This window comes from Hyperolius riggenbachi, chromosome 7, assembly GCF_040937935.1.
Source record: "Hyperolius riggenbachi isolate aHypRig1 chromosome 7, aHypRig1.pri, whole genome shotgun sequence".
Taxonomy (NCBI): domain Eukaryota; kingdom Metazoa; phylum Chordata; class Amphibia; order Anura; family Hyperoliidae; genus Hyperolius; species Hyperolius riggenbachi.
In genome coordinates this window covers 256126362-256143709 of record NC_090652.1, presented here as the reverse complement: position 1 = coordinate 256143709, position 17348 = coordinate 256126362, and the positions used below count along the sequence as shown (strand labels likewise).

General features: G+C 43.5%; 1 protein-coding gene across 1 annotated transcript in view; it reads right to left on the bottom strand.

Moving 5' to 3' along the window:
- Positions 1 to 17348, bottom strand: part of LOC137524974 (FAST kinase domain-containing protein 1, mitochondrial-like) — a 109081-nt gene that overhangs the window by 67113 nt on the left and 24620 nt on the right. Inside the window, exons 6-7 of the mRNA XM_068245565.1 lie at positions 9865 to 9975; positions 7031 to 7162 (exon numbers count right to left, since the gene is read on the bottom strand). Of these exons, the coding sequence (XP_068101666.1) occupies positions 7031 to 7162; positions 9865 to 9975 (243 nt within the window). The remainder of the gene's footprint in view (positions 1 to 7030; positions 7163 to 9864; positions 9976 to 17348) is intronic.

Below are 17348 nucleotides of genomic sequence, written 5' to 3'. Positions count from 1 at the left end.
TGCCACCTCCTGGATTAGATTTCCTGCTTTGCATACTGAGAGCTGTGATGACATGGGAGGGGCTGCTCCTGCTGAGAGAGAAGCTCTGTGGCTGCAATATGATCCCTGTGTGCTCTGTGTGCACTAGATACTGATGATGACTGCAGTTTCATTCCTATGAGAGACACTTCCTACAGGCAGCTGTACAGAATACCAAAATGAAAGCACACAGATGAAAGGCTGCATTTAGCCTAGATAGCAGCATAGTCTCATATAGCCTAGACAGCACATCCAGAACTCATAACCCGGAAGGAGAAGGAATATGAGCCGGCGGCCATATTTGATTTTTCCTGGAGCAATAATGGATAAAAAGCACTAGAAAAGGCACACCAGAGCGGCGAAATAATCAGGTAGAGCATTTATTCTTTACAAGCTATCGACTGATATGTTTATTTTGTGTGAAACATTCATCTCTGGTTCCCTTTAAGTATTTATACAGTGGGATGCAAATGTTTGGGCAACCATGTTAATTGTCATGATTTTCCTGTATAAATTGTTGGTAAATGTTAGTTAAAAAATGTCGATAAAAAATGTTAAATATATCATATAGGAGACACACACAGTGATATTTGAGAAGTGAAATGAAGTTTATTGTATTTACAGAAAGTGTGCAATAATTCTTTAAATAAAATTTGGCAGGTGCATAAATTTGGGCACTGTTGTCATTTTATTGATTCCAAAACCTTCAGAACTAATTATTAGAACTCAAATTGGCTCTGTAAGCTCAGTGACCCCTGACCTACATACACAGGTGAATCCAATTATGAGAAATAGTATTCACTCAGTATCAGCAGATTATGGAGACCAATGTCCAGGAATCAGTGACAAAGCTAAAGATGAGCTGGGGCCGGATCTTTAAACAAGACAACAACCCTAAACACTGCTCAAAATCCACTAAGGAATTAATGCAGAGGAATAATTACAACGTTCTGGAATGGCCATCTCAGTCCACAGACCTAAATATATTTTAAAATCTGTGGTGTGAGTTAAAGAGAGCTGTCCATGCTCAGAAGCCATCAAATTTGAATAAACTAGAGATGTTTTGTAAAGAGGAATGGTCCAAAATACCTTCAACCAGAATCCAGACTCTCATTAGAACCTACAGGAAGTGTTTAGAGGCTGTAATTTCTGCAAAAGGAGGATCTACTAAATATTGATTTAATTTCTTTTTTGTGGTGCCCAAATTTATGCACCTGCCTGATTTTGTTTAAACAATTATTGCACACCTTCTGTAAATCCAATAAACTTAATTTAACTTCTCAAATATCACTGTGTGTGTCTCCTATATGATATATTTAACTGACATTTTTTATCATAACAACCACTGATTTATGAAGGAAAATCATTACGATTAACAAGGTTGCCCAAACTTTCGCATCCCACTGCATAGCGCCGACATACAGTATTACGAAGCGCTGTACAGAGTACGTATTGTCTTGTCACTCGTCAGATTGGCAGCAGATAGATAAGAAATGCATCTGATGATCTATCTGATGCGTTTTTAGAACATTTTTTACCAGGATAGAATTCCAATAGATTTCAGTTTGAAATCTATTGAAATTCGATCTGATGGCATTTTTTTTGCCATCAGATTTCCATTAAGGCAAATGCAAACTGATAAGCAATCTCATCAGATCGACTTAAATTTTTCCACCCTGCCAGTTTGAATCCATCGAAATCGATCGAAATCGGCCATCGATCGGTCGATTGGCCAACCGATTTGCAAACGATCAATCGATCGATCGATCGATCGGGATCGATCGGTCGGCCAAAAAATCGGCTAAGTGTATGGGCCCCTTAACTGTCCCTTAGAGGTGCTCACAATCTAGTTCCTACCATGGTAATATGTGTATGTACAGGGGTTAGACAAAATAATGGACACACCTAGCATTTTGGCATCATAATCTTTGAACATGTTTTAAGCAATCAAAACTTGACATGTTACTTTTTTTTATTATTTGATATGTTTAATGAAAATAATAGTTTTTACAGATATTTAAACAAAAGTTGGTTATAATTTATAAAAATGGCAAATCTCTCAGACTTTCAAAGAGGCCAAATTGTTGATGCTCGTATGGCAGGCGCTACTGTAACAGAAACTGCCCGAATGCCTGGCATTTCAAGAGGTACTGTCTCAAAAGTAATGACTGCCTTTGTGTTACGGGTGCTGGTTGGTAGCTCAGTGGTTAGTTGACCCTTCCACTAGGGAACGAGGTTTTACCCAGATGCGGGGTCTAAGTGACCACGGGTCTTCACCAAAACACGACCCGAGGGGGTCGCCCTGGACTTCGCAGCCTAGTGCCCACCAGGTCGCAAACTGGGATCGCCTCACTAGTGGGAGAGAGAACTGATACCACAATGTAGAGATGATGCTGGAGCGTAGTTTAACAAGCTGAAGTCAGGGCAGGAGACACACAGAAGAATCCGAGGTACAGGCCAAGGTCAGGGCAGGCAGCGGGCAGAGAAGAATCCGAGGTACAGGCAGAGGTCAGGGTAGGCAGCAGGCAGAGAAGAATCCGAGGTATAGGTGGAGGTCAGGGCAGGCAGCAGGCAGAGAAGACCCAGGAACAGTCAGAGTCAAACCAAAGGAGCGGAGATCAAGAGTGGTCAGGCAAGCCGGGTCATCAACAGGAAAACAGAACAATGGCAAGTATCTTCTGGAGAAGGCGTTCCACACTAGCTGTCAGAACGAACAGCACAGAACACTGGCTGGGGGAGGCGTCTGCACGCGTCATTTCCGGCGCACGCATATGACCTTATGCGCAATGTGCGCTGAGCTCCGTGCACGCGAAATGCCGCGCAACCACGCACAGACCTGCGCACACCACCAACCACAGACAGCAATCTAGAGCTGGCAGAGCGCGTGCGCACGGAGAGAACAGGACGCCGGGGCCATAACATAGCGTATTACACTTTGAAAGAAAAGGAAAATTGTTCTCAGCAAAGCACAGTTGTGGCCAAAAGTCGAAGTTGTCTGAGAGAGACCGTCGGACTCTAAATCGAATTGTTAGAAAAGCTCGCAAGACCATGGCTCCTAAAATCACTGCAGAGCTGAATGAACAGCTACAGAACCCAGTTTCCACAAAAACTGTTCGTCGGGAGCTGCACAAATCTGGATTCCACAGAAGAACTGCAATTAGAAATCCTCTGCTCTCAAAGAAAAAATGTTACAAAGCGTTTAGAGTGGTGTAGAAACCACCAGAACCAGTCCCTCGAGCAGTGTAAAAATGTGATTTTCTCTGACGAATCATCATTTACCTCATTTCCGACCTCCGGCCGAGTGTACGTTTGGAGACAGCTGAAAGAAGCATTCCATCCAGACTGCTTTATACCAACCGTAAAACATGGCAGGGTGATGATCTGGTAGGGCTGCACGATTTTAGGAAAAAATTGAAATTGCGATTTTTCTCTCAAAAATTGCGATTTTGATTTTTTTCACGATTTTCTTCAAATCGAGCTTTAGCACTAAATTCACAATGCCCCCAGTATAGTTTAGCCAGCTATAGGTTCCCCAGTAAAAGTTAGCTAACTATAGGTGCCCCAGTATAGATAAGCCAGCTATAGGTGTTGCAGTGCAGGTTAGCCTGTTTAGGTACCGCAGTACAGGTTAGCCAGTGTCGGTATCGCAGTACAGGGTAGCCAGTGTATGGTGCCGCAGTACAGGGTAGCCATCCTGATCCCCTTTAGTGTAACCAGATCCCCCCGCCTCCCCCCACACATACACAGTCGCACACACGTTTAGTGTATATAGGCTGATCCCCCTTAAGTGTATATTGCTAGATTCCCCCTTTAGTGTATATATAGCCAGATCCCCCCCCTTAGTGTATATAGGCAGATTCTTTCCCCTCCCTTTAGCCAGATCACCCCTTTAGTGTACATAGGCAGTCCGTCCCCCCTTAATGTATATAGCTAGATCCCCTTTAGTATAGGCAGATCCCTCACTTTAGCTTATATTGCCATATCTCCCCTTTAGTATAGGCAGACACACTTCCCCACTTCCCTTTAGTGTGTATATAGGCAGCCCCCCTTCCCCCGCTTAATGTATATAGCCTGATCCCCCTCTTTAGCATATATAGCCAGATCCACCTTTTAGTATAGGCAGATACACTCCCTCCCCCCCCCCCCCCCTTCCTTTTAGTGTATATAGGCAGATCCCCCTCACGATGGTACCCGCTTCTCTCCCGGCCCCCTCCTTCTCTCCTGGCCCCCTCCTCCAGCAAGTTCTGATCCCATTCTGCTTCACCGCATTAGAGTGTCGCGCTGTGAGCCACGGTGAACAGGCAGCGAGTGTTGCTTGGTAACGGTGGGCGCCAGGAAGTGATGTCACACTTCCTGATTCAGGCCCCGCAATACTCGGCAACACTCGCTGCTTGTTCACCACGGCTCACCGCGCAGCAGTCTAATGCGGTGAAGCCAAACGGGATAAGAACTTGCTGGAGGAGGGGGCCAGGAGAGAAGGAGGGGGCCGGGAGAGGAGTAGGTACCAGCGGCTCCAAAAAAAAAAAAAATCGCCGTAAAACCGACACTTTGACGATCTGAAGATCGTCAAGCCCCTGATCGCGATTTTCGGTTTTAAACCGAAAATCGTTCAGCTCTATGATCTGGGGTGCTATTTCTTGGAAATGATTTCCCTTCATGGAAGAATTAACAGCCGAAACTATTTAAGAATTCTGGGCGACCAAGTTCATCCTATGGTTCAAGAACTGTTTGCGGAGGGGAATGCCATCTTTCAAGATGATAAATGCCCCAATCCATACAGCTAGAATTGTTAAAGAATGGCACGAGGAACATTCTAATGAAGTTGAGCATCTCATCTGGTCACCACAATCCGCAGACCTCAACATTATTGAGCATTTATGGTCGTTATTAGAGATTCAAGTAAAAAGTCGATTTCAGCCGCCATCGTCTCTAAAATAACTGGAGGGTGTTTTAACTGAAGAATAGCCTAAAATTCCTTTGGAAATAATTCACAATTTGTATGAATCAATACCTCGGAGAACTGAGGCTGTAATTGCTGCAAAAGGTAGACCTACACCATATTAAAATATATTTTGTTGATTTTCAAGGTGTTTCCATTATTTTGTCCAACCCCTGTATGTATTGTGTAGTGCATGTATCGCAGTCTAGGGCAGTCTAGGGCCAATTTAGAGGGAAGCCAATTAACTTATCTGTATGTTTTTGGGATGTGGGGAGGAAACACGCACAGACATGGGGAGAACATACAAACTCCTTGATGTTGATCTGGCTGGGATTCGAACCCGGCACCCAGCGCTGCAAGGCATCACTACAGCACCAGACTGCCGGGAAGTACAGAGCCCACCAGGGAGTACGAGGATCGGCAGCCGCTGTGTATATCGGCAGCAAGAGACAAAGGAGGAGGAGCATGTGCACAGCGGCAGGACTGGAGTGAAGGTGAGAGAAGCGACTGGAAGCAGTAAGTGCTTCCCTGTGCACTCTGGCACCACTTTTTACCATACATTCAGATTGTAAGGTGCACCTACTTTTCCCCCAGCTTTGGTGGGGAAAAAAGTGAATCTTATATTCCAAAAAATTGCGATAATTCTAAAACAAAGGTTAACATAAAAAATAAATAATAATAAAGCAAAGTGGAAAAATAGAAGAAGGGAAAGCCAGCACTACTTGTACTTACTTTAATCCAAAAGGTATGTGTAAAATCGCCACAACAGGCACAATTCACATGCCATTAGTGGAATTAAACATACTGGTACGTTGTGGCGTAATTGAAACATACTGATACATTGTGGCGTAATTGGTGGTGGTGGTGGTGGGTGCTGGGCACTGAAGCCTGACCGCCATTTTTGCGCAAACTGCCCTTCTACGGAGGCTGCAGTGCAGTGCAGCCCTGCCCTTGAAAACTTACATTCTAAAGGAATAGGGAGGGAACAAGAGGTGGGGTAGTACACAGTATTCATACTTAGAGGCAGTGTGTATCTAGAAAGAAGTACAACTTGGCCAGAGGTCAAAGGAGGAATGGCTTACGTTCATGTGAATGCTTGTTGGAAAGAGTACGTTTTTTAGGGAGCATTTTCAGATTTCAAACATTGGAGAGTGATAGATGTGTTGTGGAAGGGTATTCCAGAGAAGGGGCAAAGCACATGAGAATTCTTGTATTTGCATTAAGGCCCCTAATACCAAAACCCCTTTCTCATTACCCTTTGCGGCAAGCAACACCAACAAGGTAACACACACACACACACCTCAGTAACGTACTCTGAGCCCTGTCAGTTTGCATATGCGCACAGCGTTCCGTCATCTACACTTGACTATGGCCTCAATTCACGAAGCTTTATCAAACACTTTATCAAAAGTTTGATAATTTACCTCATGGGTAAAATCTAATTTTGAATTCACTAAGGTGTTATATATTTAACAAATGTTTTATCGATAACATTTTTTTAATACATCTATAACACTTTTGTGAATTCAAAATAACATTTTACCCATGAGGTAAATTATCAAACGTTTGATAAAGTGTTTGGTAAAGCTTAGTGAGTTGAGGCCTGTGTCACCATAGACTTGCATTTCTGCATAATCCATGCGTTAGGCAAAGATCACACTGCAAAGCACTGTTGACATTGCAGCGATTTGACTATTTCCGTCATACTGCAGTGCGTCACAATGTGTGTGTAAGTCTACTTAGACTTAGCAGCCTCTTGCGGTAAAATAGCTTAGCGCAACTCCATAGTGTAAATGGGCCTAAATCTGCATGCAATCCTGATTTTTTGCATCTCAATGACCATCTATAGCGGAATGATTTGTGTTTCATTGCCCATCAAAGAAATAACAGGGTGTCCATGAGCTTCCTGGTTGCAGCATTATCCTATTATAAACTGGTGATTCTGTATAAACTGGTGACTTATTATACAAACATTGCTGAAGATGATATAGATCTGATCCTACAATGATAAAATGAAACAAATAGTGAATAGGATAAAATTATAAAACAGAATGATAGTAAATAAAATCTTGCCTTTTTAGATGCCTTTGAAGCGTTTCCCATAGACTGTCATGCTGGTAGCCCAGAGACACAATGGACTCTGAAAAAGTATAAAGCTCCTTCGGTGTGCAGACCACTAACTTGTTCAGTAGCTGCTTACAGACTCTACAACAGAAAAATCACATTCACTGATACATTTAAAATGTACATTTAAAAGCCGAACTAAAATGTTTCCCTACCTCATACTCCATCCCCACCCCATCCGCAGCAGAACGACAGGCCCTCAAAACCCATTACAGGCAATCCCCACTTAAAGAGGAACTTCAGCCTAAACAAACACTGTCATTAAGTTACATTAGTTATGTTAATTAAAATAGATAGGTAATATAATTTCGTACCCACCCTGTTTTAAAAGAACAGGCAAATGTTTGATTTCATGAAGGCAGCCATCTTTTTGGTTGAAAGGAGGTGACAGGGAGCATGAGACACAGTTCCAACTGTCCTGTGTGCTGATCACCCCTCCCAGTTGCTAGGCAACGTGAACAACAACATAGGAGATCCCATCATGCTTTACACAGCATCAGGGAAAAAAAGCCCGGGCAGTTTTCTTTGATGGGTGGAGCTTAGCTAAAAATGCAGCTAAAAATGATGCTTTGGTAAGAAAAACAAAGTTCTGATGCTGTGAAACTGTTAAAGAAACATCAAGCCTTTTCAGTTCTGCTGAGTAGATTTTTAGTCCGGAGGTTCACTTTAACAAGAGGTAGGGACTGTGGATTACCGGTAAATCTGTGGCTACCAGACTGTGCATTGAGGAATTATCTGATGTCTGCTAATCAGCCTCCTAGTATCTGGAAACTGCTGGCCAAAGGATACCAGCCCTGCCTTTCTTTTGTATTGTGGGATATTTGCTGTTCGGGGATTTAAAGGGACATTTCTGGCTCTCGCTCCTGATTGCTCCCAAATGAGAACTCTAGGCTGATCATGTAGGTCAGTCATGGCACCCGTCTGTATCTTGATTTAAATCGGGATTGTCACCATAAAAATCTAATTTCAACAGCAACCGGTCTGAGTGTATTAAAGTGATAAAGATGCTAATCCTGCATTCAAAACTTTTTTCTGCTGTTGTGGTTTGAAATTATCACATACCTTAGGAGCACTGGCTCTTTAATAGCCATTACCAAACAGTTGCATGCTGGGGGTTCTTTTTATCTATAATATATTCCTCCTCTTCCCTTTATTTCCCAGCATGGCTGACAAGCTGAAACATGATCCTCTGCTCACTTGGGTTTACAAGCGAGGCTGAGTTGACTCATTGATTGGAGGAGAAAAGAAAAAAGTTAAGGGCAGAAATGACATCAGTATTTAGCCTCAAACTGTGGGCAAAAGACATGGTTTCAACCAGGAACAGAATTCTCTACATTTACTATATAACATTCACTGAAATCAAAAACGTGGACAGTACAATACATGTGTTATGTAAGCAGATCAAGTATTTATCTACTTATATATGTGTTCTTTTCCCTGGCATAGTATGGCTAATCCTCCTGCTTTAAAGTGAACCTAAAGCCTAAAAAAAATTTTTTTACTCACCTGGGGCTTCCCTCAGCCCCCTGCAGCTGATCGGTGCCCACGTAGAGTCGCTCTAATGCTCCTGGACCCGCTGGCGGCTACTTCCGATTTCGCTGTCACTGGGCGTCAGGCTGGGAACGCAAGTGATTCTTCGCGTTCCCAGCCACAATATCGCCCCCTATGCTGCTATTGCAGCAAGGAAGGCCACAATAGCAGCATAGGGGAGATATTGTGGTTGGGAAAGTGAAGAATCACTTGCGTTCCCAGCCTGACGGCCGGTGACGACGAAACCAGAAGTAGCCGCCGGCGGGTCCAGGAGCATCAGAGTCTACGTGGGCACCGATCAGCTGCAGGGGGCTGAGGGAAGCCCCAGGTGAGTAAAACTTTTTTTTAGGCTTAAGGTTCACTTTAACAGACATTCTTAGGCTTAAGGTTCACTTTAACAAACATTCTTACCAAATTACATTTCCATGCTTACTTTTCCTTAAGGTAGCCCATACACTGGTCGATTTGCCATCAGATTGACCAACAGATAGATCCCTCTCTGATCGAATCTGATCAGAGAGGGATCGTATGGCTGCCTTTACTGCAAACAGATTGTGAATCGATTTCAGCATGAAACCGATCACAATCTGTGAAGCTGCCGCCGCCCCACCCCCCTCCCCCTCCCCACCCACATAGTGATCTGGCCGGCGCGTATCCCCGATCTCCGCTGTCTTCTTCTCCGCGCTGGTCTCCGGGTCTGGCTGGCTTTACTGAACTTCCTGCCGGGGGAAGTTTAAACAGTAGAGGGCGCTCTACTGTTTAAACTTCCTGCCGGGACAGGAAGTTCAGTGAAGCCAAGCTAGCCGGAGCCCAGCGCGGAGAAGAAGACAGCGGAGACCGGGGGAGTCGCGACGGCCGGAGCAGGTAATGTCGGTCGTCGGGTATTCGAACACCGCTATCGACGCACTCCCGACCCGGCGGCGATCGAGCAAAATCTTCCGCACGGTCAGATGGACAGGAACGATTGATTTTGGACGGAAATCGATCATTCTGTCGACGTTTGCGCAACGATTTCACAGCAGATTCGATTCACTCTACAGTTCCGCTTTAAGTGAATTTTCTTGTGTAGTATACTTGGAGCTACATTATTACAGGAAATAAGTACTGTAATAAAAAGTACCAGAGTACCACAATAGTACCTTGCCAGAGTACCACAATAAAAACCACATCACAGGAGTTCACAGATGAGATACTCATACAATACATGTAAAGTTTAAAGGGTAAAAAAAAACAGTTTGCAAACAGAACATTACCCTTGGATGAGAGCAGTGTTTTTGCAGCCAGTATATGCCAATGTCTTAAGAACATCACAAAGATTGCTGACAGACATATCTTGCCGTAAGCTCAAAAGCTTATTTTCAAGCCTAGAAAACAAAAGAAGTAATCTGAATAAATCTAAAGCTTTTAAAATTCCAAGTTATTGTTAATATAATTATCACAGATAATTGGTCAGCACGGTGTCGTAGTCGTTACACAAGACATATAACATTTATATCGCGCTTTTCTCCTGGCGGACTCAAAGCACCAGAGCTGCAGCCCCTAGGACACGCTCCATAGGCAGTAGCAGTGTTAGGGAGAGTTGCCAAAGGTGCTGGCTTACTGTACAGGCAGAGCCGAAATTCGAACCTCGGTCTCCTGTGTCAGAGGCAGAGCCCTTAACTAGCCAGCCGTATGCTCTCCTTGCAGCACGGGGTCCACGGTTCGTATGCCAGCCAGGACACTATCTGCAGAGTTTGTATATTGTGGCCTGGGACAACTCTTTTGGCTTTCAGTATCACCTCTATGCGGATGACACCCAAATCTATCTCTCAGCTCCTGATCTGGCATCACTACTATCTAGAGTCCCGACTGTCTACGTGCCGTTTCTGCATTTATGTCCTCCCGCTTCCTCAAACTTAACATGAGTAAAACGGAAATTGTGATTTTTCCACCATCGCTATCTACACCTCCACCAATTGCAACCATAACGGTAGACAACACCCCAATAACCTTAACCACTAAGGCTCGCTGCTTGGGGGTTATACTCGACTCAGAGCTCTCCTTTAAACCTCACATTGCCTCATTAACCACCACCTGCTATTTCCAGCTCAAAAATATATTCCGTATCCATCCCTTCCTCACACAAGAGGCCACCAAGATGCTTGTACATGCCTTAATCATCTCCCGCCTAGACTACTGCAACACCCTGCTCTGTGGGCTACCACAAAAAAAGGCTAGCACCTCTCCAATCCCTTCTAAATTCAGCGGCCCGCCTCATTCACCTCTCCACACGCTCTTCCGATGCAGCCTCACTATGCCGTTCTCTCCACTGGTTACCTATGGCCCAGAGGATCCAGTTCAAACTCCTGACTCTAACATACAAAGCCCTCCATACATCTCATCACTAATTTCAAGATATTGTCCCTCCCGCAACCTCTGCTCCTCCCAAGAAATTCTCCTGGCCTCTAAGCTAATCACCTCCTCTCATGCTCGCATCCAAGACTTTACACGAGCATCATCTCTTATCTGGAACTCTCTTCCACAGCCTGTACGTCATGCTCCAAACCTGGACATCTTCAAACGCACTCTTAAAACACACCTTTTCAGACAAGCTTATAACATTCTATAGCCCTTATTTACTTATTTGACACAATGTAATCAGAGGCAAAGGGTCACTGCCTCATCCATCTTTCACCCCCTTACCTAATGTGTCCCCCACTACCCACTAGATTGTAAGCTCGCAAGGGCAGGGTCATCCTCCTAATGTTTACTGTTTTTGTCACAATATTTGGAACTCTGTTTTACAATTTGTTAGTATATCCATGTTCCCCTTGTCGTCTTATTGTGCTTTGTAAAGCGCTGCGGAATATGTTGGCGCTATATAAATAAAAAATAATAATATATTCTCCCCGTGTCTGTGTGGGTTTCCTACGGGCACTCCGGTTTCCTCCCACATCCCAAAAACATATAGATAAGTTAAGTGGCTTCCCCATAAATTGGCCCTAGACTATGGTACATATATTACATGATATAGACACATGACTATGGTAGGGATTAGATTGTAAGCCCCTCTGAGGGAGAGTTAAGTGATAAGATGTACATACTTTATAAATAATAATAGAAGCGATGCAAATAATTCTAGCGGTCATAAAAATTGTATGCAGCTTAGATCTGGACCAACCAGATTAAAGGACGACTATCGTGAAAAAAGTAGGCAGTTAAAATCTGACAAAACCGACAGGTTTTGGGCCAGTCCATCCCTTCATGGGGGATTCTCAGGGTTTTCTTTGTTTTCAGCAGCATTTCCTGCAAATATCGGGGAGTACTTCCTGATTGAGGCAGAGCTTAGGGCTGTAGCTCTGCCTCTCGTTGGATCAATCCCCACTGATCGCTGCCTCTTCCTGCCCCTCTCAGTCTTCTTTCACTGAGTGGAGCGGGAGAGAGGCAGAGAACCGCAGTGGATTGACGCGAATGGAGGCAGAGCTACAGCCCTAAGCTCTGCCTCCCTGGGTAGCAAAATCCACGACCAGGAAAGTTGTGGACTTTTGCCCTAGGATTGGGGGGGTATAAAAACAAACAAACAAAAAAAAAAAACCTTCGTTTTTCGCTTTGCCACAGGATAGCGACGTTTTAGCAGGGATCATGATTCTTAAGTTAAATAAAAGGTAAAAACTAGTCTTTAAGCTGGCTTCAGTGTCTCTTTAAAGATTCATAGTCGATACCTAGATCTTTCAGATATTCTTATGGAGACCAAACTCTTTCAAATTTTGCAGCACAATTTGCATATACCGCACATACTCGAGTATAAGCCAGCCCAAGTATAAGGCGACCCCCAACTTTTACCTTAAACTGGAAAAAATGTTTGATATGAGTATGAGTATGAGCAAAAGCCACAACATCATTCACAGCCATGGCCCGGGCACAACTATATATTTATTAGAAAAGCAGCATAAATTCAGCAGATTGCAATAATAAGCCAAAACATAGGCCTACAATGAAGATGGACATGCTCACTTCCTCCTTCCAGCTTGAAGGAGGAAGTGCACAGCAGCAGGGGGTACAAATACTCACTTGCCGGTTGGTCCTGCACGCGTGTAGTGGCTTGCTTCTTCCTGTTCTTTCTACTATCTCCTTGTAACAGCACCCAGGGGGCTCCGTTTCAGGGAAATGGGACGCAAGAACAGGAAGGAGGAAGAAGCCAGTACACGCGTGCAGGACCCACCGACAAGTAAGTATTTATCCCTGCCATTGTTCGTGCCCAGCACTACGTCGCCCCGCCACCTGAAAACCAGTATAACGTGATTGTGCATGGTATGATTACCATGCACAATCAAACTGCAGTATACTGCGACAACCCTATATATAAGCATGTCAATATTGACCCTTGTGGCCAGGGTTTTAATCTAGTGCACTTCCTTCTTTCCGTGTCTGTGTTTTCTGTCAACATGCTCATGCTGGTGTATATGCATGGTGTGCCTGGATACATTGCGTTAGCTCCCTTGTGCAATTGTTATGAGGCGCGATCTGTCTCAGGAGAAGACGTCAGGATGTGTGACGTCAGGATGTGCGAGATAGGTTTGATGCAATGAATGTTTGCATGTCTGCACTATGCATGTTACAGGACCAGAGTTAGGACATCTATGATTACCTGGGTACTTCTACGTAGTGTAGGTGACTACGCAAAAGAATGCATACTTTTGAAAACTAAAGACGCTGGCTTTTAATCTAGCTGTAGAGATAACAGTGGTGCCTGGATGAGTGAATCTGTGAATGCATTTGTTTGAACATTTGCCTGAGTGTGCGGAGGGTTAATTGTTTTTCTTCTTGTTCAGAAATGCTCAGCGAGAAGGGATTTCTTGGTAGTGGCTGTATATAGCAGTTTTAAATCCATCAGTGCAAGCAGAATAAGTTTCCCTAGATTTTTGAGACAAGTATAGGATTTCCTTGTCTTTAGCATCCTCCTCTGCAGCCCGTACAATACTTGTCTCTAAGCCGTTTAGAATACACGTGCTCTCCCCTCAAATAAGCCTTAAAGGCATCCCAGACCATATTTTAAGTAGCCGTGTCGATATTGAGTTCCCAAAAACGCTGAATGGATTGCTGAACGACAGCGGCAACGATCTTGTCCGACACCCAATATCCCGAAAACCTCCAGGCCCTAAGACCAACACGCTCTGTAAGACCCAAAGTGATGATCAGCGGCGCGTGGTCTGAAAAGGTCCATGGAAGGTGCTCAATTTTGAAAAGGTTAGTTAGGACCCCTTGATTAGCCAAAACATGATCTACCCTAGAGAGGGATTTATAGGAGGTTGAGCGACATGTGAAACCTGGCGCATCAAAGTTCTTTTATCGCCATATCAACCAACTTCAACTGGTTACTCAGGAGCGAAATTCTTTAGGATCATGGGGGTTAGGGGTCTGTCTGTGGTATCAAGAATCATATTAAAATACCCAAGATTACCTTTAGTGTCACTGTCACTGGGTACATAGATAACGGTAAGATTACACTCACAAACCATACCTATCAACTAATATGCCACAGCTGTGCCCCAATGTGAAGCTAATGTCCAAAACCAGTGTCCTGAGATCCACAGCAAAAACCTCAATATCCCCCCCCCCCCCCCCCCGGGACAAAATAAATAAATAAAACACGACTGTCGTCCATATGCAAATAGAAGACGTGTCAACTTCTGGACCCCTGAACATTGCACAAGGAGCACAGCCATGTCATAAAAGTTTTCTTAAATGCTTAGCTAGGTATAAGCCCAATGTCTCCCTCATTCTATTGTCAGATGACTTAAAGTGGTTATACGATCACTGTAACAGGTTTGAACGCAGGGTCCACGTACGTGTCAGTGTTAGAGCCCGCCACGACTGTTCAATTAACAAGGAGGCATTGCCAGAGCTGGCAGGATAGCATATGAACAGGATGTATAAGGGAAACCAAACTCATCCCAACTCATAACAACACAGAACACCTACCATTCAGGTATGTTCCAATACTCCTCTGCATTTGCCAACTCGGGAAAGCTGAAGGGGTTAACCTACAGCTGATAATAATTTAACCAATTGTTCCATTTACAAAAACAATATTGACAGTCTCAGAAGCCATTGTACACATCTCTTCCATCTACTAGCTATAGAATCCCGTCAAGAAGCATTGCAGAGTCTAGGAACCTGAGGCCCCTCTTCTATTCGGGCAAATGTTACGCTGGCAGAAGGGGCTCAGCGTCTCAACACATTTGCTTTCGGTCAGAGTCACTGCCCACCAAGTAAGGCACAGAAGACATCTGGGGATTAAAGGAACACTATGGATCAGGGCTGTGGAGTCAGTCCAAAAATCCACCGACTCCGACTCCTCAGTTTAGGATTCCACCGACTCAGACTCCTCGACTCCGACTCCTCTAATTTGCACATTACAATTTTGTTGATTAAAATGTATGTAACTTGAAATTCGTCTCTTAACTGCCAACGCTTAGGAATTTTACAAGACAACTGAAGTGAGACGAATATGTAGACTATATTTATTCCCTTTGGACTAAAACTAGTCCTTGGTAAGAGTACTTGTAAAAGGTACAAACCGGAAGAAAGAACATCTATCAGGCCCTAGGCAATGTAACTGTGGGAACATGTAAGAATGATGTGCAGGTACTCTGCAGGAGAATGAGGAGATTCTTCCTCTATTACACATTCTTCATGTACAATCTGAACCAGGTTTATGTGTGATAGACAACACCTCTGTGTTCAATGTGCACAACACTCTCAGTGGATTCCCTGAAGTTCTGTGGGGAGTGCATATGTAGAGTATAGTACTACTGTGTAACAAAGTGAGACAGATGAAATTCAAGTTTTGTACATACCTGGTACTTCCTCCAGCCCCCTCCAGGCTAATCAGTCCTCGCTGTCCTCCTCCGCCTCCTGGATCTTCTGCTATGAGTCCAGGTACTTGAGCCAGTCTGGCGTAGTGCGCATGCACACAGTCCGCCGCCGGGAGCGTACTACACCTGCGCAGCACTATTACGCAGGTGCAGAACGCTCCTGGCTGTAGGAGCGGCACGTGGCTGGACTGTGCTGACTGGCTGAATTACCAAGACTCCTAGCAGAAGATCTAGGTGGTGGAGGACAGCGAGGGACTGATTGGCCTGAAGGGGGCTGGAGAAAGCCCCAGGTATGTATAAAACTTTACTTTTCATCCGTCTCAGGTACCCTTTAATTTGTAGTCACCAAACCAAATTTTAACAACATATCAAATTATTGGATTTCATGAGCAAAGGGAGTGCATACATTTGCATAAATCAGAATCCACGCAGAATTATTTACATCTCATTGACCATCTCTACTATGACACGGCTACACATCAGGCTTTATACTTACAGCATAGATGTTATTTTGAATATATAAGAGATTCCTGTGTACACATTATATATACAGTCACAATCAGATGTGTATATCTGACTTTAAAAATACGGGGACTGCTTTATTGAAGTAGCACAAGTAACTAATTTTGATTGGTTTATTTCATTTTTGTGGACTGAGCACAGCTATTACTGTATATACACATTTTTAATGACTATTATGTTAGAAATAGAACATTTTATCATATTTTCTATTTTAACCACTTGAGGACCACAGTCTTTTCGCCCCTTAACCCATTCAGGTTCCGTGGTTTTCACGAGAGAAATGTTCACCTCCCATTCATTAGCCTATAACTTTATCGCTACTTATCACAATGAACTGATCTATATCTTGTTTTTTCCGCCACCAATTAGGCTTTCTTTGGGGGGTACATTTTGCTAAGAGCCACTTTACTGTAAACGCATTTTAACAGGAAGAATAAGAAAAAAATGGAAAAATTCATTATTTCTCAGTTTTCAGCCATTATAGTTTTAAAATAATACATGCCTCCATAATTAAAACTCACGTATTGTATATGCCCATATGTCCCGGTTATTACACCGTTAAAATTATGTCCCTATCACAATGTATGACGACAATATTTTATTTGGAAATAAAGGTGCATTTTTTCCATTTTGCATCTATCACTATTAACAAGTTTAAAATAAAAAAATATAGAAATATTTCATCTTTACATTGATATTTAAAAAGTTTAGACCCTTAGGTAAATATTTACATGTTTTTTTTTTATTGTAATGGTTTTTTTTATTTACAGTAAACATTTTATTTGGTTAGTTTTGGGAGGGTGGGGGGTAAACAATAGATTTATAATGTAAATGTGTGTTGGTTTTAATTTATTTTCATTTTCAGGTGTAGTATTACTTTTTGGCCACAAGATGGCGGCCATGAGTTTGTTTACATGACGTCACTCTAAGCGTAACACACGCTTAGAGTGGCGCATCAGGAAGGGAACGGCCAGAAAAGGCGCAGCTTCCGAGAGAAGCTGTCGCTTTTTCAGCGGGGGAGAGGAATCAGTGATCGGGCTTCATAGCCCGATATATTGATTCCCTGACTACCGAATCCGCGGCCGGGAGTGCGGGGGCGCGCGGTAGCGCACATGGTTTCTGGACGTAGTTTCTACGTCCAGAAACCAAAATAGGTTAAAGAGACACTGAAGCGAAAAAAAATATATGATATAATGAATTGGTTGTGTACTATGAATAATTACTGCGCAGAAAAAAAAATGAATAATTACTAGAAGATTAGCAGCAAAGAAAATATTCTCATATTTTTATTTTCAGGCAGTGTTCTCCCCAGGCTCTTTTAGCCGGGTGCTCCACCCGGCTAGATTTGGTGACCACCC